Source organism: Diuraphis noxia, unplaced genomic scaffold (genome assembly GCF_037042655.1).
Source record: "Diuraphis noxia isolate RWA-SAM2 unplaced genomic scaffold, SU_Dnox_SAM2 contig0004, whole genome shotgun sequence".
NCBI lineage: Eukaryota > Metazoa > Arthropoda > Insecta > Hemiptera > Aphididae > Diuraphis > Diuraphis noxia.
Window position 1 is genome coordinate 20,198,281 of NW_028301714.1, and position 26,386 is coordinate 20,224,666.

Consider the following 26,386-nt stretch of genomic DNA (forward strand, 5'->3'; position numbering starts at 1 on the left):
TTTTAACAAAAAATCAATTTTATATACAGTATGCTTGGACATAATCATGATAAAATTCATAAAAAAAAAAAATTAAAATGACAAGGTATTCCCTATTTGTAATATTACATAATAATCAACATGTAGGTAAAAATACTTAAATGTTGATCTAATGTAGCCAGCTTCTTTTTTTATAAATAAACACAATCACAATGTGTATTTTATAGCTTATAATAGTAGTTTATTATTAATAAGAATGATTAGAAATAGTACGAGGAGCATAAGTGAACATGACACCAGTGATGATCCAGTCAAATAATAATATGTTCAGTTGCGCCTGTAAGGATGGTATGGTTGTGCTTGGTTTGAATTATAATTATTCGCTCTGGTTGGTCCTGGGGCGTTATTGTATGTCGCCGCCGGTACGCCGGCGGAAACGACTGGCGTCACTACTGGGGCCACTAAATTATAGAAAGTTGACAGTTTAAATACCTAATTTTCAATTTCAATTTTTTCTTTTGAAAAAATAGAATATTAAATAGATAGAAAAGAATAGGCAACACTGCAAGTAAGAAAAATTATGTATATATATATATAAAAAAAATGGCCGACTTTCATAACTGAATGACATTCTTTACTAAAGATTGTTGATGGAGACAGTAAAAAAATTAATTATTGCCAGTTACATAAACAAGTATGGGAAAACACATTTACTTACAACTCGCAATGTCGCCCAAAAAAATAGGAGGGGAATTACTTAATAATGGAAACTCAATTGTTTGTATTGTTTTTTTTTTAATATTTAAACAATTATTATTATTATTATTATATTATTATTTTGTTTTAAATCACGCCAAAAGCGACCTTCTACATCATTGAAAAAACACTAACTGACAATAAATAATAGGATTTTTTCTCAAAATAAAAATTGTTACAGGCTAAAGTATTAATAATAAAGCTCAAATTTGTTTTTTTTTTTCACAAAATAATTAAACATTCATAAATAATAAATAAAACGAGAAATATATAAATAAATATCTATATAAATATTTCATAGCTTTTGTCACAGGTTAAAAAAGTTCTCAATCGTGTCCTATCCGTCGAATATATAAAATGTCTTGATAAAAAAAAAATTCAATAATTAAAACAAATTCTTATTTAAGACCATAACAACTGTAATCCTAGACTTATTTAGTACAAAAAATATGCTTATAACTCATCACATTTAAGTCGTTAATTTTTTAAAAATATAGTTTTGGTAAAAATTATTTTTTGAGAGTAATTTTCTCAAAAAATAAAAATTATTATTACTAAGAAAATGTCATCCTATAAGTAAATACAGATAATATTACTTTAAAGTTTATCCACTAATTGTGTAATCTTAAGTTTATTATTAAATTTTAAAAATAGTGACTTTATAAAAAAAACCAGTAACTTACTAGGACGAGCTTCTGTTATATATTATATATAAATATATATATATATTTAAAAAAAAAAAATGACAAATAGTCGGGACAAGATATTTAAAGTAACCTTGACTTATTCATTAAATAATTCAACTTCTACTTAAAAATGAAAACAACACTTATTTTTTAAACGATTCGAGAATCTTCCTTAAGCCTGTATGTACATTAAATTTTTTTACCAATTAATCAGTCCAGTGGTTCTTTAGCTATCTATTACAATGTGATTTTTAAAAGTAATTTTATAAACCTAAGAGCTTGAAATTTACCCGAATTTTGTTAATATTATTTATATTCCTTAACCCGATTCCCTTCACACTAAGTTATAAAATAATTATATTCGAAATATTTTAGATGTACTGCCTAGTCTCACTTTTGGTTTCACCTTAAAAAAAACATGGTGCCGTTACTTTTTTTTTTACTTAAGACCAAAGAAAAAATAAACAAACTATGATAACAATTGTCATATGTCTAAAAGAAAAAAAAACAGGCTAAATTAAATATATAATAATAATAAAAAAAAAACCATTAGAATCTAGGGAAATAATAATTAATACGCTAAGTTCCATTTGTTATTGAGTATAAGTTAAATAGTATTATGTAGTAATTATAAATAGATTGTATTAATATAGATATTTAATATATAATTCTATTATATACGTAAGAATTACAAATATTAATCGATACTATAATATTCCTAAATTTTTTTTTTTATAAGTTATATTATTTTTAATTGTTTCGTTATTATAATAATTGTGTTACCCAAACCAGTGAATATTGAGAGAAGTGTTAATTGAATTCAATCAGTCATGAAGTGGGCCATTCTTTAAAGTCAAATGGCTTACCATACCCACCGCCAGACCCGAGGCCAGCGGCTGTGCCGTCCGCCCCTCTATAAGTTTGGCCTGCACCATAGCTGGTCGAATCCTAAAAATATAATTTACTCCAATATTATCCCATAAAAGAATGTAAAACTAAGTATCTATAATTACTGCTATTATTACATCTACTATTATTATTACAACTAAACTACCATTATTATTAACTCATGACTAAATAAACATGTATGATCAAAACTTTGTGATACACATACCATCCTTGTCTCATCTATCTCGTAGTTCTCCGCTCCTATTATACTCTATTAACATTGCCGACCAATGAAATTCGGAGAACTACAAGTAATGGATTTGTGTATAAAATAGTGGGAATATGCCCAATACAAGTGAAAACTGTTTTTGTTGTAATCATATCTATTTATTTAGTCATGTGTTGATTACTAATAGTAAAAAAATATAAACAATAATAGGTAATAATTATTAATGATAACAAACTACTTAAATTAAATTTAGTATTATCTGCCTTTAAAAGTATCTTTGGTATAGTATGTAAATTGTATTAGATGTTAAATAGTGGCATTTGAATAGGTAAGAAATAAAAAATAAATTTAAACCATAGAACAATAAGCAAAATATAATAATTTCAATGTGATCTCATTTGGTATAAGCATAATTTTAAGACAGCATATACTTAATTTAATTAGAACAAGTGCAAATTGTACGGCCTTTGTATTTATAACATGATTTTATTAATTTAGACTCAATGGTATAAATATTAAAATTTTAAATGAAATAAGTTTAATTAACTTCTTTTCTTACATTACAAACAAAGCTTAACACAAATAATTTAAATAAAAATGTATTTTTAATTTATTATCAATAATAATGTGAAAATAGTAAAATCGTAATTTTATTTAAAATGTAATTTATGGGATTTATAAAACTACCTATGAAATAATATCTCAAAAATAATCAATATACATAGTTAATTCTTAAATATGGACATAAATACTTAGTCATAAATAAAAATTAAATAATGAAATTAAGTTAGACTCTCCATCTATATATCAATAAAATTTAACAATGTAGAGAAAAATATTAATCTGATCTAAGATATCATAAAATAATTTTTTTGATTAAATATCATTAAAAATTATCAAAAATATTTTTGATAAAAATCTTAATTATATGTAAAAAATGCATAAAATAATAAAACTAAATACTATTAACAATTATTAATATTTAAAGTATTTAAAATTATATTTAACCATCTAGTACTAATATTATACATATTAAAACCATTTACGACTTTATAATTTTATAAAAAAAATTTTATTTATAATAACGTCAAAAACATATACAAAACCAAAACAATTTAAATTTGTAAATTTACGAAATATTATTTTACTATAGTTAACTGTTAAAGAAAATAATTTTATTGTTATGGGTTTTTATTCAACCTTTTTAAATTCTTATCTTGTCTTTAATATAAAAAATGTCACAAAATTTATACGTCTTAGGCGAACTATTTTCCTTAAAATAACTTTAAAAACAATTGATAATAACAATAATATTGATAATACATGAAATCATATTTTAACTATGGATAAAAATAAAAATAGTTCCGAACAATTAACATATTAAATAAATATGATAAAATAATCATAAAAATAAAAATGTATAAACTTATTATATGTAAACAAATAAATGAAAAATTTAAATTTATAACTGAATTTGTCACATTCAACAGTCATACTACTAAAATAGATATATATTTTTTTTTACTTTCTTTAAAGTGTTATATCATAAGTTAATAAAATATAATTTCATTGTCATACAATTGTTTAAGTTTTAAACTCATCATTTAATAATTCAACTTGTAGAAAATTTTTACTACAACTGATTCACCAAGACATGATAGACAAACATTCAAATCACTATTAAGAGGATGTTACACCCGTTTGTGTTATCATCATCTTACAGGCGCGTAACATAACAAATTTTACACTCCTCAGTTTAGCTTAAGTTTAAAATTTAAAATGAATTGACCCATATAAAATTAAAGGCAAAATGTATTATTCCGGGCATTTCATGGGCTTTTTATTATACTTAAATTTTAATGCGAGTTAAGAGTATGTAAAATTTAAAAATTGTTTGTATATCCTAAAAAACGTATAACTCAATTTAAAATAAAAAGCCAATTTGACGTCCAAATAATAATATTGCCTTTAATTTTTATAAGAGATCAATTTAGGCTAAACTAGATCTGCTGTGCGTAAAATTTGCTGTTATATTATTGTAAGATGGAGACAACACATAAGTGTGGCATCATCTTAAGAGAAAACTGGATCAGTTAACCAAATCAGCTATCTAGACAAAAATTTAAGTGATCACAATCAACTTCTGCAACTGACAATTATAATGAAATAATCAAATGATTATGTGAACATTTTTAATTTAGCAATAACATTTTAATAGTTTAAATTTAAAATAAATTCAAGTAATTGAAAAGTTACTTTTTAACAATAAAGTTAAGTGGATTTGTAATAAAATATTAACCTTAAATGCATAAATGATTAAAAACCATACAATTTACATTATTGTCTATTTTTAGTTTTAAAAAATTATGATATTTAAAAAAAAAAAATTAGTATTATATAATACATTTTAAATCAATTAAGGAACTAAAAGATCTAAATAAATTATTGAATAAGTCATACCTGTTGATAGCCAGTGTAATTTCCATAGCCAGCATAATCACCAGCTTTTTGAGGGGCAGTTCCAGGGGGAGTAGGTCCAGTGGCTGGTGCTGCTCCAGCAGAACGAGAATACATATCATCTGATTATGTGAGAATTTAATACAACAATTAAATCATTTAAATATACAATAATATAGCTTACTTTGAGGTCCTGGTCCAGTTTGTCCAGGAGGTCCAGTAGCTGCTGCAGGTCCATTCTGGGGTATATTCCAATTCCAGTTATTTCCATAACTTGACTGTGGAGGTGCTTGAGGTGCTAAATTATAATAAAATAAAAATAAAGAAAATAAGTTTAATGCTATGTTATAACACGTTTACCATATGAACCGTATCCAGGTTGTTGAGGTGGTGCATAATTTGAACCCCAAGTTGGAGGAGCCATTCCTTGACCTTGCGGTCCAGGTGGAGCTCCCCAACCCTGAAATCCACCTGGACCAGATGGAGTGCCATAACCAGGGTACTGTGATTGAGGAGTAGAACTCCATCCTCCTTGATAGCCTTGCATCATATTTCCAGGACCCATAGGTCCCATTCCACCCATGGGACCTCCCATTTGTCCACCTGGGCCTCCCATGCCCATTCCCTAAAAACACAACTTATTAATAAATATTTAAAATAATTTAACCTATAGTGGACACATAGTGAAAACTAATTCTATAAAAATTTAAGTATGGAATTAGTCAACGAATTAAGATTTTTTTGGTGTACTAAATAAAATTGGAAATGCTTTACACATAAAACTTTTACAACAATGTGTCCACTAAAAAGCAGTTAATAAATTATTTGTCAACTTATTTTTATAACTTAGTATATCAAGCAATACAACTTACACCCATTGCTAAATGATTATTTTGATTCATGCCCCACTGATTAGCTCCTACATCATTCATTTTATTTGAATCTCTTGGTTCAGCTTTTTTAATTTCAACCTGAAACACACCAATATTTAAATATGAATATTAAGTATTTTGGCTTTCATAATTTTAATTTTTGATATAATAGCACATAAATTATAAAAGCATATTAAATAATATTATTTTAATTTATATTTAGCAATAACTGTTATTATTTATAATTATTACTATAATAGGTATAAAACAGATTAATTCTATAGCAATTTAATATACTGTATTACTGTTTATATATATTATATTTCTTAAAACATAAACTTAAACGTATCTCTTAAAGTATGATTACATATTAAAATTTTAAAATTATCCTTAATGGAACTATATATTATAAATAAGATCAATGTGAAACTACAACTCTGCTTAATTCATGTATTCACATAAAAAATTAATAATTTAGTAGAATAAATTAACATATCTAATTTTATTATTGATGTAAAAATGCATTCAATAAACTAAAAATCAAAGAAAGTATAACATATTGTAGAAAAAATTTAGTTTAAATTTATTTATTTGTTACCCTTTCCACTGCTGCATATTTATTATATGGCAAAATATTGGTATTATAGTATATAAATTTCAGAGAAAATGAAACTTAACTATGAATATTAAAATAGTTAAGTTTTATTTTTTTTTCCTATAGGTAGTGTAAAAAAGTTGCATAAAATACATTAATGACACCCACTTTTTAATCAGATAATTTGGTAGGATTACATATTAATTAATTTTATGTTCAGATTATTTAACTTTGACTAGTTTTATTATTACATCGTAGAATTTTGTTATATTTTTCACAGATACAGTGAATAAAACAACATTATGTAAGAAAATTATGAGTTAAAAAATAAAAATAAAATAAAGAAATTCTCTTTATAATAAAATTATTGTTATAAAGATAATATAATAATGATAGTGCAAGGCAGTGAAAGAGTCTAACAAGATTTAGTCTTGAAATTTATTTCATTATCATTATAATCATTTATAAATTGAAACAAATTAAGTATCAAAAGAAACTGTTAATATATAGATAAACCAAGGTAAAACAAGTAACTTTGAATTAAAAATTATCTGTTATTACTATTAAAGCTTGAAAGCAGAAATTCATATTGAATCAAAAAATATATTACATGTTTGGAATAAACACATTTTTAATGTTCAAAGTTACCCAACTTTACATTTATGTTTTGGAGTTTATTTACTAAAATAATAATACCTGTTTGCCACTAAGGTTGACAAAATGCTCAGCTACACATCTATCAACAGCATCATCATCTTCAAACGACAAAAATCCAAACCCTAAAAATACCATTGGTTATGGTGAGAATTCAACACCATGTTGACACTGCTAATAATATATTATTAGGTCATTTCTACAATACATATATTACGTAATTAAAAGTAATTATCAAAATTATTGTAATAACAAGGTGCTGTAGATATTAGATCATAACATAGTACCTATATTTTAAAACGGAAAACTGATAAGAGGACATTAGCATAGCCTTTGAACATATACCTATACAATATATTATTTAAATTTGAGCTATTAATTTTATTATAAGGATAGGTTGTCTTATTATTTAAGTCAGGGCTCTCAACAGATGTGTCTTGAGAAATTTCTAATATTTGTAATTTTGCTGGTAAAAAATATTGAAATCAATATTTTATTTCATTAAATTAGTGTTGAGTATGCCGTGAGAACTTATAATGTATAATAGTGGGCTGTGAACTAAAACAGCTTGAGAAACACTGATTTAAGTTAAAGGTAAGAATATCAAGCACGTTGAGGGCTTAAATTGATATTTCAACAATCAAATAAGTTATAATTGTAATATTATTTGATAAATTCAGTTATATTAAAATTTTAAATACAAAGATTCTATAGAATAGGTAAAATGTGCTCTATCATGGGAATTCAAACTGTGCGCAGCGTGACTTTACAAAGGGAGTCGCGTCAAGGCATCGAAAACCATGATACTTAGGTCTTGTATAATTATTATAAATAATAGAAGTCATGGAAATGAAAACGACACACCTTACAATGCGACTATTTGAAGTTTTAATTCTAGTACTTAAGTCATTGTTATTATCACCCATATAACATACATATTGACTATATTGTATCCGTGTATAATTTTAATTTTTTTTTATTAACTTGGAAGTTTTTAAAATATTGTTAACACCCAGAGCAGCTGTGGGATGAAAAAGTTAGAATACCTCTGTGATATATTATATTTTTAGAGCGACAGAATGATATTTTTTAGTCATACCCGCCTGCCTGGATGAGAAGTCTATTGTATATAAATCAGTAAAACTAATATATTATGTCTAAAATGCTCAAATTATGGGTAAATTAAATGGTATTATGGGAATCAAAATTTATAAATATTTAAATGAAATTTACCTACATGAAATTTAAAAAAAAAAAAAAAAAAAAAAAAAAAAAAAAATAGTATGACATACAATATATGCAAGTGTATATGAATAAATCCTTAAATTAATTATTGTTAAAAAAGGATTAACTAATACACTGATAAGTTGATAAAATATCATATAGTAGAAAATCACCAACATTTAGAAATTAGTAGCAGTGTTATAATAATACTAATTAAACTTAAGATACATAAATAGGTGTATAAACAAACATAAAAGATATAATCACATCATTAACATCTTAATATAATAATATAATAGAACAAGTACATTTTATTTAGGAAACAAAAATATGGGTAATATAAAAAATTATGAAAATAAAATGTTATTTGAATAAGTAATACTATTATGAATACATTGAATAAAATTATAAAATACTGAAATGACTGGTTCAAAAGTGTAAATTAATATTTGTACACTATGAATACTCAATAGTAATACAGCTAATTACTTAGTCATAAGTCTCATAAATTATATATAAATATATATATTTTATGTTCTAGGTAATAAATTCCATTAAACAAAATAAACCTTATTATATAAAAATAAAATTTCAAGAAAATATTAATTTGCTAACATACCTAAATTAGTAAGTATATAAATATAACATATCTTTATTTAAAAAAAATGATTAACTAGAAATCTTAAGTTTCATTAACGTCTAATTTAAACTTAAATTCTAAAATAAATTTATCTATATCTATTTTGAAATCTAATTATTAGGAAAATAATATATTATAATTATACTACAAGATAACTTATGAATGAATTAATTATATAGTATGCATATTCTGTATATTTAACCATGGAAATTGTTATTAAATTGTTTTATGTTTGTTTAGAAACCTAATATTTTTTTTTTTTAATCTTAAGTTTAAAGAAATAAGAAATATTACCTCTTGATTTTTTCTTTTCTTGATCATACATGATTACAACTTCCATAACTTTTCCATATCTCGAAAAGAAAGTTCTTAAATCAGTTTCAGTAACATTAGAGGGCAAACCACCCAAAAAAACTTTAGGATAGCTTGAACTTCTCTTTGGTTTTTGCAAAGTTCTAGGATTACAGGGCTTTGGGTCGATCTTAAAAAATAAATGATTTCATAAATAAAAAAATCCTTTAAATAAATTACAGTAGAATCTGCTAATAACGATCTTTATTATCATTATAACCATATGACAAGAATATACTGGACATAAGGTGTATTGATGTATATAGCATAGTAAAAAGCAGTTTCTACTGTATTAATAAAGCTAATGGCAATATTATTACTAACAGTGCGACCATCCAAAACATGTGGTCCATTTTGTAGCACTACATTTACATTATTCGGATCGGCAAATGTGACAAAACCAAAACCTCTTGACCGTCCACTTTCACTGTTTTTCATAACAACACAATCAATAACTTCACCATATCGATTAAAATATCTTTGAAGACTTTCTAAATAAATATAAATACCAATTAATTAAATATTTTAGAATGAAGCTTAGTGAGTATTTGAACTCAAAAATACCAGAAAATAATTTTTAAGTATAAATTAATATTTTAAACATTTTGGTCATCAAAATGTTTGTTCAATGTTTCTAAAAAAATAAAAGTTTATTCAATTTTTATTTTAAATGCATATTAGTTAGTTTACCTTGTTGAGTTTCCCAGCTAAGTCCACCAACAAACAATTTTCTGCAATCATAAATAAAAATATTGTTAGTTTATATAAATTAATCAATACCTAATAATGGGAAAAACAAATGTTGTCAATAATTATTTAATTATAATTGTTTGTTATTACATGAATTTTGTATTAAGAGAATATTATTAAGAACCATGGGTATACAAGATAAAAATGATTCTTCTTAAAATATATATTTATATACTATGCAAAATATGGGATCTATCTAAAACTCGGTATCCAACAAAATTTTTGAATTTAGTTTGTAGAATATGATATTTTCTTCTGATCCTTTAATGACTTAAACATTTTATAAATCATGTATTCCACTCTCAAAAATATAACTTATAATTTTTTTTTTGTTAAATGAATCTTGTATTATTAATATAATTTTTGGATTTTATCAAATTTCCTAAATGAGCTATACTAGTAGTTGGTTCATTATAGCAAATTCGTCCATTCTCATCACTTTATTAGATGCCGTCACAAATGGAAGAATTTACAGTGGTGAATAGGTAATAGAGTGGGAGAATTTCAGGGAAAAAAGTGTGGAGTTCATTTATTTAGATGCTAGAGTAGATATTTTAAATTTTAAAAAATAAATATTTTTGCAAACAAAAGACTGAGTTTGTCTTTTTCCAGTTTTTACTCCATGCATATTATGATAAAAGTAAAAAACAATTGTCTTCTAAAACTAAAATATAGAAATTGTTTTTACATGACCATACATCCAAAAGACATGGTATATTTACATATTTTAAAACATGCATTAAATTGACATTAAATAATAATAAAATGACATAAATCCACATGTAGGGAAAAATAAACTTAATAAACCATTTACTTTAAAAATATATTGGAAGTGTCAAAAGCATTGTTAATTATCCTTGCATCAATTTTCATAAATAAGCAGCCAATGAGTTAAATCAATATTTTATTAATTTATGTACTTTTTAATTATAAAAATAATGGTACCTATAATTATTACAGATTGTAAATACTCTTTTATTTAATTAATATAATTCTGTTTGATTTTATAAATTTCAAAGTAAATATATTTTTCAATGAAAAAAAAATTCTAGGTATGCTTTAAACATTTTTTATTATTGAAATCAATGTTTGATTAGCTCTCATGTAGGTAACAACTTTGGATCAATTATTAAGCGATGTTCATACATTGCGCCAAATTTGAGAAACTATTGTATAGTATACATGTATCGAACAGTTATAAAAAAGTATACATCAATTGAAGACCTGTGGGAAACAACAAGACTTCTCCAATGAATACAATTTTTCAGGAATCACTTTAAACTGTTTTGTTATAACACTAAAATAAAAACCAGATATCTCCATTTATAATATGATACTACTTCTGTATTTAACAGTCAAATGTTCTATACTAGTTGTAGGTATTATTCTTCAAATGACCCTATAAGGGTTATAAGTGACAAAACTAATTTGTCAAGTAATATAATACCCACTTCAAGAATGTTACATTATGTTAGTGACAATAAAGTATTAAATAAACAGAACAAAATATTAAGAAAAAAGACATAAATGTTAAAGAATGTATCGCTCATCCGGAAGAAAAATGACACAAATCTAAATGTGATATTTTTCAGGAGAGTGGAGGATTTATCATTTATTAACGAGTGTTAATTTCTTAACAATGGAAAAGTGACACTCAGGTGGTGAATTTTTGAACTATAGAAGTATCGTTTTTCCGGATAAAATATACACCATAATTTATCATAATGTATGAAAAACCCAAAATTGACCATTTTTGACTTTTGTTGCTTTTCTTCCGGATGAGCATTATAATAATCAGTGGCGCACACTGGGGGGGGGGTTAGGGGTGTCGACAGACACTCCTAAGAGAACTGGTGGGTGACTGGTTCTGGGTGAATTCGGATGTTATTTTGATAAATATTTGTTTAATTTAATATTAATTGTATAAAGAGTATAAACTCAGATTTTACTTATGGGGTGGGTGGGTACTGTGAGATATATATTTTTGAAACCCTTGTGAAAAATCTACTGTGCGCCACTGATAATAATGTATTTTTTTTTTATTGTATGGCGCTATGTCCGGGAGTGTACACGAAGACCCAAGTTCGGACGCTTATTTGGCAGAATTTCTAGTGGGCACTCGCAGGTTTCTGCCATGCCCAGGTGGGGGCAGTGGCAGGGACGGATAGGCACACCGGGATACCGGGACTTTTCCGGTGCGCCCCTGTATTACCGCCTACCGGCGCCCCCTTCCAATATGCAGTGGTATAAATTTTTCCAAGATGGAATCCATAGGGCTTTTTACATTTAGGACCTTCAATTAATTTTTACTTAGCGTCTAAGCAAATTTGTATTCTGTATGAAATACCTATAACATGTATAATCAATATAAATTTTTAAGCTTTCAAAAACTTAGTTATTGAATTATTTTATATTATTCATCTTTCATCTATATCTAATATCTGTGTAATTGTTTTTAGGTTTCATTGGAAAAAAAGTTTTGGTATCCCTGATTGTATACCATATATAGTAGAATAATTAATGCCGCCCCATAAATATTTTCCCGGAAAATTGTTTTTTGCCTATCCGCCTCTGGGCAGTGGCCTCTTTCCAAACAGCGTGAACTGCCCAGAAAGCAATGCCGCCTGTGATCGAGATTTGAACCAGCGACAGTCTGCGTCGCAACTGACACCTTAATCCGCTCGGTCACTACACCCCCTTAGAATGTATTCATTAGTTAGGTATAACAGAAAAATATAAAATTTTATCTAATTTTTGGTCTAATATGTTCCTTTAGATAAATACATGATAGAATACTTATAACAGTTATAACAGGAATATTTTTATGTATTCTGAATACATACTAACTAACAATAGTAGTAACATACTACTAACTTTTGAAGTTGTGGCTATTACACAACAATGAAACATTTTAAATTAGGTTATATTAGTATATAAAAGGAACTATAGTAGGTACAATTTATTTATAACTTTAATTCTAGATAGATCATTACCCTCAACAAAGGACTAGGATTGTTAATAAATGAAAATAAAAATAAAAATTTACAATCATATTTGAAATTTAACTTAATTTTAAAGATGAGAAAGTTCTGGTAAATAAGTATCAGCTCATGTAATTCCTACTTTTTTTGTTATTATATTGGTGATACTTCATAATCTTACCTAGGTATATCAATACTTGAAAATGTTATACAATTAATACAAAATTATTATAGTTTTTATCCAATAAAGACAGAACGAGGTTCTTATTTATACCCATAAAATATTTACATTTAAAAATTTAGGTCTGGAGAAATCTCTTAAAATTATATATTCATTAAAATATTGATCTCAAACAGTGTAAATAATTGCAAGATAATAGACCACAGCAAAATAATATTGAAATAATGTTTTATTTTAAAATAATGGTAGGTACCTACCAAAATAAAATATAATATACTTAATTATTCAATAAATGCCAATTATGATAAAATCGTAGATAAATATTAAATTATGAGATTTAATACAATAAGCATAAATTAAAATGTATTAATAACATACCAAGGTATATAATATTTTAAATAAACAGATAAAAATCTTAACAACACAACTATTTACAAAAAAACACGTCACATGAGTATTGATACCTATAATAAAATAGAGGAGTTTTAAAGCAAGAGTTACACTAGAAATTTATCAACTGTTTAATGATTGACTAAAATTAAATAAACCAATCATGATCCGATGAATCATGTATAAGGGACCAATAGTTCACTATTGACTAATTTAATGTTAAGTGATCGTTTATGCAACTGGAATAATTATTATAATAAGAAACCGAAAATTAAGAACTCTGATGCACAAATCTAAAGGTGAGTTAATGTTACTGTCATGTGCTTAAGTCTTAGAATTGACAATTGTGGGAATTGTAAATCATCAAAAGTACACCTGTTTTAACAAAAATACAAAATTGAGAAAACGCGTTTTTAAATTAAAGAGGCGGCCGCTGTGTCGAAATTGAGCCGGCACTTTATAAACTTCGTAAACAAAATGGTTAAATGTTCATAACGACAAAACAGATAAATCAGTTCATGGGCCGTAAATTAAAAATGGAAATATTCATTAAATTATTACGGGAATTGTAGACAAGTGGAAACAATGCTAGCCCGTTAAACTTACCCTTGTTCGTCCTCCTCTAAATCAGATTTGCCTCTCATCTTGTAGTGTTCTATATTATATTGTGTATATAAAAATATAAAATCAAATGAGTATATAAAAAAAATATATAAAAAGTAAACAGAACGGTTGTCAAAGACGTGCAATAATGTATGAAGATGTACAAAAATTTTAACGAAACACTAAGGTCTAATAATTGTCCGGTTGTCGGACATTTAGCATATCGAATCGACACAAAAACACGACACGTCCGACGCAAAATGGCGTCCGCATTTTTTCTCTCTCCTAAAATTTCGGCATTTCACGATACGCGGCGTTGTCACGCTCACGTCAACCGATTGATCGTTTATCTAACGTCTTTGGACAGACGACTCTGCGCCGAATGTCTGCCAGAACCAAGACCGACAATTAACACGGAAATGCCGAGAAATCTATGACCTACAACCCTATTTCTTCGACAAAAATTGGATAAATCAAATATTATTTTCTGCATTCAACCATAATAATAATATGTCAAACTTGATATAATTTTGAAATTCGAATGCCACATACAAGAATAACTTACCAGGAAATTTAATGCATACCTACGTCAACCCGCCGATAATAAACGTGATAAAACCCTAGCGTCACCGACGGAACGGCAACGTTGCAATCGCGTGCAGCACGCTCTGTCGACGGCTTCTTGTAGATGCGCACCGACTAGACGTTAAGGAGGTAAAAAAAAACAACAATAACACGCTACACACACAATATTATATTATAATATTATAATACAACATAATATATATATATATATATATATATGTTATACGCGTGTGTGTGTGTAACATATCGTGTCTGCCATTTTTTCGTGAGCCTTTTCCGGCTCTACTGCACGTTACAGTGCAAGTAAAACGATCACGGCATTCACCGTTTTTTTATCGTACGGACGACCAGGGATAACTCAAACTCACTCGGCCGTCGTTACATCGTCGAGGGACGCTACCGCCAATACTTGGAACCCGTGTTTGTACTGTTGTCCCACACGCAACACAACTGGACGCGTTCGATTCGCTTATTGCTGGCGATGTCTTCGACCAAAGTCGAATTAATCGACGACGACGATTCTGGGTAAATGTCTTTTTCGTTATATCATATTTTGTTTAAATATTTGTGTGCGTGTGTGTGTGACGGTTTGTACGTTTAAAACGATGACCGCGGCCAAGTCGACAAAGGTTTGGCCGGTCAGTTGTTGATGCAACGCCTGTAAAATGGTTTTCAATTTTTCATATGCATTTCCCCAGCTATCTGCGGTCCGCTTGCGCGGGAAAACGATATACTGGCCGCGGCGTCGAAAACGCACTTGACGATAGATCCCTGTTATAAACAACGTCGAAGGTCTATCCCGAGTATGACCTCCGTTCGGTTGGTTAAACTTCTGTTTTCAGAATCCGTTAAAAATAATATGTGAAAATGCTATTGTTCAACGTGGGTGCTTCGTGGTACTATACACGTATATTACTGTTAATTTGAATGATTTCGAAGTTCTGCATCGCAATTTAGTACCTTATGTACCTATAATTCTTTTTATGTAGGTATTTTAATATACAATGATTTGCAAATTGGGCTCGACATTTTCGGCTATTTCAAATTTACTCTTACCCAATATTTTTTAGTTAAATTTGTATTATTTATTCGTGATTGGAATCATCAAATGATTTTGTTCAAATTGAACATTCCTTCATTGCGTTTATAATTGACTTTTGGCTAAACTATGTTTTCATTTATGTGAACCATAAAAATCTAATAGTAGTTGTATAATTGGTAATAACCAATTAATACATATATTTTGTAAGTTTGATTTATATTTTGTCAAAACTAAATATACCTACATATGTCAGTAGTAACTACTAAAAATGTTGTTTTATCTGATATCTTATTTCTACCTATCTAATAGATATATTATGTTTATATGGGAAATATGATTTATATTATGTATGATAAGTGCTTTAGTTGAGAACAAATGTTAATGGTTCAACAAGGAATATCATTATTTTAATTGATTTCTGTTTTCTGTAAGTATATATTTGAGAAATTGCTACACTTCCAAAAACTATGATAAAATTTCAGTTGTTGTTTAATACTAAAAACTGATTACCTACCTACTTATATGTTTACAACAATTCAATTTGATACATTTTGAAAATTTTGATTTGATATGTTATTCTAATATTGAGTTGGTACCTTGCTTATTATAAAATTATATTATTATTTACATACCAAATATATATTTAATAGGTACTGATTTATGGTAGTTATTGATAGACTTATATTCAATGTTGTATAGAAAATATTTTAAAATTAGAATTTATTTTACTATACATGTCATTACTTAAGAGGTGTTTTCATAAATTTATTTTCTTTTTCATTTTAATAATATAGTTTTTCCAATATAATATTTAAGAAACCAAGCTAAGGCATTTTTAACTTACGAAAACCCTCTTTGAATTATCAACATTAAAATCCCATTCTCCTCATTTGGTTATAATAACCATTTTAGAATTATGTATACTGAAGAACCAAAATATAAGCGTATGCGCATGGAAGACGATGAGTCCCGCAAAATGAGTTTAACCAAAAAGTCATTCAACCCAAACTGGTTGAAGTTTACCATGTTCAAAGATTGGCTGATGCCCCATAAACTGCCAGATAAAGCTGTATGCAAGGTTTGTCATTGTGTATTAGTTGCTGGAAAAAGTGAACTTGAAAAACATTTAGCTACACGTAAACATGAAAGAAACATGGAAAAAATCAATGGTTCTCCTGCTGAACAAGATGATATTGAGACATATACAATCATTTCAGGTAGAGTATCCTACTTGATAATTGATAGGAAACTGTGTTTTCTGAACTGTCCTTCAACGTGCGTAATAATATCACTTAGAATATCACATTTTTCATAAATTTATGTACCTAGTCGATAGGGCAAAACCCTTCAACTTAACCAACATAAAAACAAAAAATGTCTATTTAAATGTTGATCTTTCTTAGTTAGATTTAACTCTACCTATTATAAATATATTAAACAAGTCAATTATACATAATATAAAAGTAAATAAATTGAAAACTGAATGATTCAATATTATATTGTGTAATGAGATTTATTATTTATACATCTTTTGTTTAATATAATACAATTTCTATTTTCTATTATGTTAATAAAAATTGTGATTTTGATTAAGTTTTGTATTTTAAAGATGATATTTGTTCATTTCCTGACTTTTTGAGTTACCTTGTTTAAAAATAAACATTGTTTACCTAATTATCCTCAATTTAAATTGTTTCTGAAAATAATTTAATTTAGGTATTTTTTTTTTTTGTTTAAATATTCTCATTTGAGAAATAATACAGACATTGGTATTGAATAGTCTTACTGAACCAGTTCAGTTAAATCTAAATAAAATAAGTCCTCTGTTGAACAGTAGAACGAGTAGTTCTCTGTAATTTATGAGTCAAATATTAAATTTATTATTATTTAAATTCAAAGATAAATTAATTGTATCAGAAAAACAATTCTGAGCGGAGGTGGTTACTGGTTGGTCTATGTTACTAAGTATATATTAAAGTAATATATTTTACTAAATAATGTAATATAGTATAACTAGGATATTGCTTACTACTAATCTAAAAAATTTCAACATGTTATTGCATACATAGTGAAACCTCTAAATACTAGATACTCAGTCTCTAAATTTTGTCTGTTATTTAAAGGATTCAAACTGTAGAAAGTTTGTAGTTGGTTCCTAAGACTATGTCCTTTAGAGAGGCTACACTTTATTCATAAAAATGTAGTTCCATGAATAATTTGAATTGTAAAAAAAAAAATAAGTTATTGTATTCTATGTTTAAATATCCAATGTTTCATAATTAGTAATTAATTTGTCAAAAATAAAAGTTATACTGTTAATATTTTAGAGGAGCTTTAAATTTGGTACATTTTATCAATTATGGTAATTTTTTTAAATTTAAACCTTAAACTTTTTAGTATAATATTGTGACTATATATTTTTGATGATATATATGTAGTTGGTGTAGGAACCGTATGAATTTCTTTAGAAACCTTGTATTACATTTTCAAGCTTTTTTACACCAAAAGAAAATTTTGTATCATACACAAATCTAAATAGAAAGATAGAAAGTGTTGGATTTTTTTGTTATCTAGTATTCAGTGAAAATGTCAAGTCTCAACAGTTTTTGTTATTGGCTTTGATAAAAAACAATTCAATGTTGTCAAAAACAGGTTTTATGTACAAAAATATTTTTACCTTTACAGTACTAATTAGATTTGATTTTCTACAAAAAGCTGTTTTTATAGTTGAAAATCAAAGTATTTTGACTGCTATAATAAGAAACTTAAAACCAATACATTCATTGTTCTGCTCAGAATCTAATAACTTGACTTCATTTATTTTAAGATTCATTTTTTTTTATATATATATAACAATTGTTGTAATATACATCTTGGTAAATATAAGACTTGCTGACATTTAAAAAATATTTTTACTGTAGTAAGTTATAGATTTAAGTTTTTTTTTTTTTAGGGTTTAATATGTTAATTTGATTCAGTTACTATTTTTTGATCAGTTTATTTATAATGGGAAATATAAAGTAATAGGCTACTTAATTAGTTTATATGTTATTATTTTTTGCAGCAGATGAAATTCAGTAATCCGCAGCACTTAGGGAATTTGAAGCAAAAAGACAACAAAATACACTTTAAAAATAAAATAATATTGTTTGATTCTACACTATTTCAATGTCTAACAACCAACAACACGAAGAATATACAATTTTAACATCAAGCTCAAACAACCGAGGTCAAATGTCTCAACCTCATCTTACATTTACACCGCCCACTCAAGTGTTTCGAACAGAATGGCAACGTTTTCCAGAATTTCATGCTTGGTTACGGCCAATTGATGGGGATGTAACAAAAGCCTGGTGTATTGCATGTGAACGAATGTTTCGTGCTGATTTAAAGTCTTTACGAGTTCATGGTGTAAGTAAAGCTCATGTGCGTATGGTGCGGGCTCGTTGTCCTAATGCAGATGATAATCCTGTACCACCTATTGAGTATAATGTGGTGACTGACAAAAAAGGAACTTACGGCATAGCTGTAGTAACTAATAAGGAAGACAAATCTTCACTCGGGTCAAGAGCATTGTATATGAATCAAACAAATCCTACCGAAGAAATAATTACATCTGAAATGGCTGCACAATCACAACGAGACAAATATGTTGTGGTATCATTACCCAATGAAGATGATGATGACAATGAAGGTCCACAAGCTTCTAGCTCAAATACACAATACATACAAAAAGAAGTGAATGTAATCGACGAGACTGGTAATTTGGTGTCTGTGGTTACTGAACATCATGTACAAAAAAATAAAGGTAAAATTTAGGTGTCCAGGTCAGAGCTGCAATAATAGTTTTTATTAGAAAAAAAAGCGTTTTATTTTAGTATTTATAATGTTGAACATTTACAATTTAAGGTGAATAAACGAAAACTTTATTAGGTAAATTTTGAATATGTTATTTAATTAAAAATTCAAATTAAATTAAACTTCTCAAAGAGGGTTTTCAAGTTCAATGGTCCAAGTGTTAACATAATGTTTTAGTGCATGTGTGTTGTACATTATAGCAGTACTTGTCTTGTAAAATTAAATTAATTAAATTCCTCAGAAAGCAGGACACCCAGGTTGAATTTGAGATCAAATCATCAGATAATGCTGATGTACAGAAACAATCTGCTGATGAAGATGACATAGCAATTGAAGAAGTTTTGACCCCACTACGAATAAAACAAGAATCAGCCGCTAATCGAGCTCATATGATGAAACGAAAACGAGGCTTACAAAAGTATCGTACAGACTGGGAAAAATTGTCTGAATTTAGAGGCTGGTTGTCACCAGAACCAAAGAGCTGCTATAAAGCTCGATGTGAAGCTTGTGACAAAAGTCTAGTTGCTGACATCACAGTTTTACGAAATCATTCACAGGCTAAAAAACATGTGATGAAAACTGGGGGCACAGTTTACGAAGGTCCAATTGTTAGAAACAAATCAAAAGCTAAGACAGATGATGATGATGAAGATTCACCTGATGATTTACAAATGAAATCTTTGAGCATTAAAGGTTTGGATATTGGGTATTATTTGTATGTTTGCTTGAGTTTATAGCTTTTAATTTTTTAATTTAAAATCAAATTGATAATGATTTAATAATCTAATAATTATGGTTATATATTAATAATTTTATGAAATAAATTCCTCAAGCTATAAACTCTATTATCATACATTTTCTATTAATTAAAATAACAATTGAAGATCATCAATCATTGTATTTTGACAATTTAGATTTTGTTTTGTTATTAAGAAATTATAATTTTTTATATCAGTGTTAGTTTTGGGTCTTCAGTTGTGAACAAATGTGTTTTGACCTATTTATTTATAATTGGTCAGAGCTTACGCATTTAATGTTGTATTTTATACCAAATATATTTTGTATATTAGGCAAATAATAAATCCAAAAATTAGTTTGAGACCGTATGTTTGAAGGACAGTTTTAATCAACAAGCCCTGAAAAAGTTGGTCAGAGCTTTTATTACCGTGTATATTTATATTTATATTATAAAACAATTATTTATTATGTTAATACTTGTGACCTTGATAAGCTATTTGTTATAACTTATAAAAATCTATAAAATAAAATTATTCATGTTTAATTCATATATTTTTAAGTGGCATAAATATATTTGAAGTAATTTTAAGAAGAATTTCTTTTTTAAATTTATATATATAAATAGTATATGCATTAATCGTATATAATCGAACAATTGCAGCTCTGACCGATTTTAATAAATGGTTGTTTTATTTAAACATCTGTTTGTCAAGTAATAACATTATTAAATTATAATTTTTTATTCAATAGACAATGATGATGACTATGAAGTGGGCCTTCAATCAAATGACTATCATAGCACATCTAATTATGAAAAATTGGATCAAAAACATGATGAAATCCAATGCAAAGCTATTGGTACGGTTAAGATAAAAACTAAAATAATGTTAAACAACTGAAAACAAGTAAAATTTTATTTCAGTTTCCAAACCTGCGCCATTTTGGAAAGCCACAGCTGTTGTTAATGGTCATGTGACAGAGTTAAAATTAAGTGACTACAGTGGACGTTATTTAGTCTTATTTTTTTATCCTCAAGATTTGTAAGTTGTATTTAATATTGCAATTTAACAATTTAACTAGTTTTAAGCTAAATTAGTTGGTGAAGCAATATGTTTTTAAGTTATTCGTTGGACATACATCTAGATTATTTACCATATTAAAAGAAAATAATTTATTTGAACAAATTAGTTATAAATTTGAGTTGTGTTTATTTTATAAATTACCCATTAAATAAAAAGATGGATAAAACTTGTTTACTTATATAGTAATCTTGTAAAAAATCTGTAAAATTGAATTCTTATGCGCCTATTCTAAATTGTTAACTTGGGTTACAAAATAAGAAATACAAATATAAGTTATAATAAATTTGGATTTAAAAAATATAGTTATTATTCTTAAGGAGATGGCAGCTCTCCATTTGTTTTCTCTGACTCACACTTAATATAGCAAATTTATATTAAGTAGAACCCACTCCTTAGGTTTTTATGTTTAAATAAGTTCACCTATTATAAAATTAGGCTTAGAACAATGCTTGTGTACCTATGGGGGCTTTTTTATGATATTTTAATTTTATAAAATGTATTAGCATTTTAATAATTTACACGCTAATAACTTACATACAAATTATAATATCATAAATTTATAAAATAACCAACATAAGGACACAAGTAATGTTTTTGACTTAAAGTTTGATAATAGATAACTTCACTTTAATATTAAATTATGTTAACACAAGGTTGGTTCTGTTGTACGTAAATTTTCTATGTTGCGTATGAGTCAGAGAAAAAAACAGTGTGCCAAATCCTCTTAAGACAATATAAACAAAATAAAATGCTTTGAGATATAGCTTGTAATCTTATTTGTTTCCTTTTTCATAATAAGTGTATTTTTTCTACAATTTTCAGTTAAATTCTGTCTTATTTGTATATTGTTTAAAATAGGGATTATCAGTTTAAGGTCACCTCCTCTTATTAATTAAAACTATTGAAATTCTATTTTAATATTTTTTTTTTATATGAACATCAAGTAATTATAATAACTAAGTATATAGAACATTTTCTTATGTTACATGCTTAATGAGAAAATTCCTTCTTCCTTAGTAAAAAAAATTACCTATTCTCACAAGAGGACACTACATTTTGTAAGTCTGATTATTGATTCTTCTTTTGACACCTCTAAACATATATTTTCAAATTATAAGACATTAATGATGATAATACTATTTATTATTATTATATTATTTAGGATGTATGAAATTAGTCTACATTTTATTAATATTATTATAGATAAAGGTTTAGAATGACAATCGCCAATTCTAATACTATGTCATCAAAATCAGTGGATAAAGTAAAGATGCATTATCCCCCTTTTTATTTAAGGCGAGTTAGTGCTTTATTAATTTTAAACTTCAAAGTCCGGGCCGGGAAGACCCTTAACAAGAAATGTATGAAATTATATTCAATAGAAATAATTTTTTCATTGATCGAGCATGATACGTGTAGATAAGATCAATTTTTTTAAAAGGAAATTCGGTTTCACAACCGATTGGCAGAAATAAATAGGTACAAAAATAATATGATGGGGGTTTAGACCTTATAGACTTCTTAAAACATGTCAGATATAGAATTTGGTGAGTACTCTGGAATGCTCCTAAGTTTTTGATGACTATAGTCTTCCTTGAAAACTTTTCTCACATAACCACTGATTCCAATTGTTTCGCCAAATATTTTTAATTAAATAATTTTGAATCTTGTGCCAAAACTCTTGTACCATACATCAAATTTATTGAGCTCACGGCTTCGCATTTGGGCAATACTAAATTGTTTATACTTAAACTGATCTATATTTATGTGTATAGGTTCACTTCAGTTGTAACCAAAAAGTTCCTAATTTATAAATAATTAATTTCAAAACTGTTGTATTATTTAATTTGTTTTTAATATGCCCACACTAATACCGTACATCAAATTTATTGAGCTCACGGCTTCGCATTTGGGCAATACTAAATTGTTTATACTTAAACTGATCTATATTTTTGTGTGTAGATTCACTTAAGTTAAAAGCAAATAGTTCCTAATTTATAAATAATTAATTTCAAAACTGTCGTATTATTTAATTTGTTTTTAATGTGCCCACACTAATACCGTACATCAAATTTATTGAGCTCACGGCTTCGCATTTGGGCAATACTAAATTGTTTATACTTAAACTGATCTATATTTTTGTGTATAGATTCACTTAAGTTAAAACCAAATACAATTTATATACTCATGATCTCATGTTATGAAACTCATTAATATTCTATTGAATCTTTATGTAGTTTTTACATCTTTTGGTATGAGAAATTTATATTTTCACTAATAATATTACTTTTTTCATTGTTTTTAGTTCCCGTATTTGTCCAAGTGAGCTGATTGCTTTAAGTGATAGAGTATCTGAATTCAGAGCACTAAATACTGAAGTAGTGGCGTGTTCTGTGGATTCATATCTTTCCCACCAAGCATGGTCTCGTACATTGCGCTCAGATGGAGGCATTGCCATACCTAAAATGCCGCTTTTATCTGATCCAACACATGTCATTAGTAAAAGTTATGGATGTTATTTATCAGAACTTGGCCATTCTCTAAGGTGATTTGATATCACATATGGTTTCTCATTGCTATTATTTTGATATCAAACTATATTAAAGTTATATTCTAATGTTTATTTTCAGAGCTCATTATATAATAGACATGAGAGGTATTTTAAGACATGTGACAATTAATGATCTACCTGTAGGACGAAATATCAGTGAAATATTACGACTTTTAGAAGCTTTTCAATACACTGATGAAACAGAAACATTATGTCCTGCTGATTGGAAACCGGGCGAACCAACTATATCATAATTGTATTATTAATATTATTATTATTATTATTACTACTGCTAAGCTATTTTAAATTTATATTATTATAGTTCATTTATACTACTGAATTAAAATAAAATTAGTGAACCTTCAAAACTTTATAATAAATAATATTCATGATATAACCCGCTGTATTTTCACCTACATTTTATGTGTACCATGTACATTCATAATAGACTTAAGAATATTATGAAATTTGTGTATTTATTTTTAATAATACTGTCCCAAATAAAACCGGTAAGTTAAATTTTGTAGCTGTTGTAAAGAATTTATATGAATCAACATATCTAATAAATGAAAATTGAAATACATAAATAAAAAAGATCGTTTTTAAATAATGTCAACCATTTATTTTTCACTTAATTCATGCCTGACATCTACAAATATACGAATTGTTTTATGTAGTCTTCAATTTTGTACAAAAAAAGAAAAATACTTAGCTGTACATGACAATAATATTCACGCGCGATAATATTTACAACGTGTCCATTCAGTTCCAATAAACACTATTATTTTATTTTATAAATATATCGTAATCTAGGCAAAACAAAATTTGTTTCTTTTGTAAAAAAAAAAAATTATATATATATCATATATATTAAAATAATAATAATAATTATTATTATTGAAATAACATATTTTATATTACATTATTAATTAATATAGTCTACTTACAATTCATTTTGAGGCAATTTAACATAATTTTTTTCAGGTTGAGATAAATTAAAAAATAAATAAAAATAAACGCACTTACAACATTATCATTATTAATATTATTATTTTCTATAGACACATTTTACTATATACAGTACAATACAAAGTATAAAATATTTTTTTGAAATATTAAAAAAAAAAAATAAATAAAAATCAATGTTACATTTTTAAGTATCAGTTTTGACTAATTTATAATAACCCCCACAAAAATTTATTTGGGACATTATTTACATAAAAAAAGAAGTGTTCACTATACACAATGTTTAATGCGGAAAATGTAAACTATTTAAAGGCTATAATATAAATATTAACAAAACCTCAATAATAAAGGAATAAACATTATTGATTAGCTTGAAAAATTCTAAAAACAATCACACGGTCAGTCTCTTTGTTTGATTTGTCTAAGGATTTAAATTTTTATAAATATAATTTTTAAATTTCTTAGTTTTTTTTTTGTTTTTGTCCAACTGATTCAAAACAAAAGATTCCGGAAATTTGTTTATGTAAAATAGTTGACTATTTTAATCAATTCAATTATAAATAAATAAACATAAACAAAATTAATTTGCAGTAAGTGAAAAAAACCATTATACAACTTCAAATGAAAGAATAAATCTGGAAGAATAAAAATTGCGTTTGTATATTGTATTGTTATTGGGTGAGAGGAGACGGCGTATTTCTGGAACATTGGAATAGGACTCGCGATATGAGAGCCGCAACTTGCTGATCGAGTATTTGGCTCATGACTAACGAAAGTAACCTTTGCTCTTGTTGCAAGAACAATGGTCTGTTGTCTGGATGTCTAGATAACAGCAATAATATGCGTGCTGCTCTCCTCAACATGTCTAAGCTAGTTCCCATTGAATCAGGATTATCGCGGAGTGCATTCAGCCCATGAGTATTAACCACACTCAGAGCATTCTGTTCAGTCTGCTCGATAAATGCTACCAGTAATGAAACACATGGACTTTGAAGCGCTATCGTACGGGCCATACCACTGTCTGCAGCCGCTAAGTAGTGTAACAAATTGACTGAAAATTCCCTGAGTACCTGGTAAATAAAAATTATCCCAATTAATTTTTAATAAATTGGAATGGTTGTGAGCCACAAAGCCAAATAGCACAATTTAATAGTTGCAAATATCATTCTTTCTCAAGATATGATAATGGTTTGTAAAAAATTAATTTGAGTAAAATTAAAAATTAAAAAATTGATATATTTTAATTATATATAACAATTATTTAACCAAGGGATTCAAAAAACTAAAATATAAATAAAAATAAATATATCATTTGAAAACTAATAGTC

The 26,386-nt window shown here is 26.8% G+C and overlaps 3 protein-coding genes across 14 annotated transcripts in view; 1 reads left to right on the forward strand and 2 right to left on the reverse strand.

Moving 5' to 3' along the window:
- Window positions 1-194: 194 nt before the first annotated feature.
- Hrb27C (Heterogeneous nuclear ribonucleoprotein at 27C) lies at window positions 195-14,505 on the reverse strand. Of its 5 annotated transcripts, none has more exons than XM_015511779.2 (11): window positions 14,240-14,505; window positions 10,022-10,062; window positions 9,656-9,822; window positions 9,275-9,461; window positions 7,159-7,241; window positions 5,868-5,966; window positions 5,356-5,620; window positions 5,180-5,293; window positions 4,999-5,087; window positions 2,288-2,369; window positions 195-440 (listed from the first exon to the last, which is right to left on the reverse strand). In XM_015511779.2, exons 1-11 carry the CDS (start codon window positions 14,275-14,277, stop codon window positions 307-309), a joined length of 1,299 nt encoding a protein of 432 aa, XP_015367265.1. In that variant the 5' UTR covers window positions 14,278-14,505; the 3' UTR covers window positions 195-306. The 5 variants fall into 5 exon arrangements, with proteins under 5 accessions (XP_015367265.1, XP_015367264.1, XP_089081624.1 ...); XM_015511778.2 differs by having other exon boundaries at window positions 4,999-5,117; XM_089225498.1 differs by having other exon boundaries at window positions 2,205-2,369; window positions 4,999-5,117; window positions 14,240-14,504.
- Window positions 14,506-14,985: 480 nt separating this feature from the next.
- Window positions 14,986-24,489, forward strand: LOC107164085 (uncharacterized). 4 transcript variants are annotated; one of them, XM_015511776.2, is made up of 6 exons: window positions 14,986-15,346; window positions 19,963-20,414; window positions 21,210-21,317; window positions 21,382-21,499; window positions 23,847-24,086; window positions 24,172-24,489. In XM_015511776.2, exons 1-6 carry the CDS (start codon window positions 15,303-15,305, stop codon window positions 24,344-24,346), a joined length of 1,137 nt encoding a protein of 378 aa, XP_015367262.1. In that variant the 5' UTR covers window positions 14,986-15,302; the 3' UTR covers window positions 24,347-24,489. The 4 variants fall into 4 exon arrangements, with proteins under 4 accessions (XP_015367262.1, XP_015367261.1, XP_015367260.1 ...); XM_015511775.2 differs by lacking the exon at window positions 19,963-20,414 and adding an exon at window positions 18,931-19,671 and having other exon boundaries at window positions 14,991-15,346; XM_015511774.2 differs by lacking the exon at window positions 19,963-20,414 and adding an exon at window positions 18,928-19,671 and having other exon boundaries at window positions 14,992-15,346.
- A 202-nt stretch (window positions 24,490-24,691) lies between these two features.
- The window catches only part of osa (trithorax group protein osa), a 31,542-nt gene continuing 29,847 nt past the window's right edge, over window positions 24,692-26,386 (reverse strand). For all 5 annotated transcript variants that reach the window (XM_015511771.2, XM_015511772.2, XM_015511768.2 and 2 more), the window contains one exon: window positions 24,692-26,128. In XM_015511771.2, coding sequence (XP_015367257.2) covers window positions 25,730-26,128 — 399 coding nt within the window. In that variant the 3' untranslated portion in view covers window positions 24,692-25,729. The remainder of the gene's footprint in view (window positions 26,129-26,386) is intronic.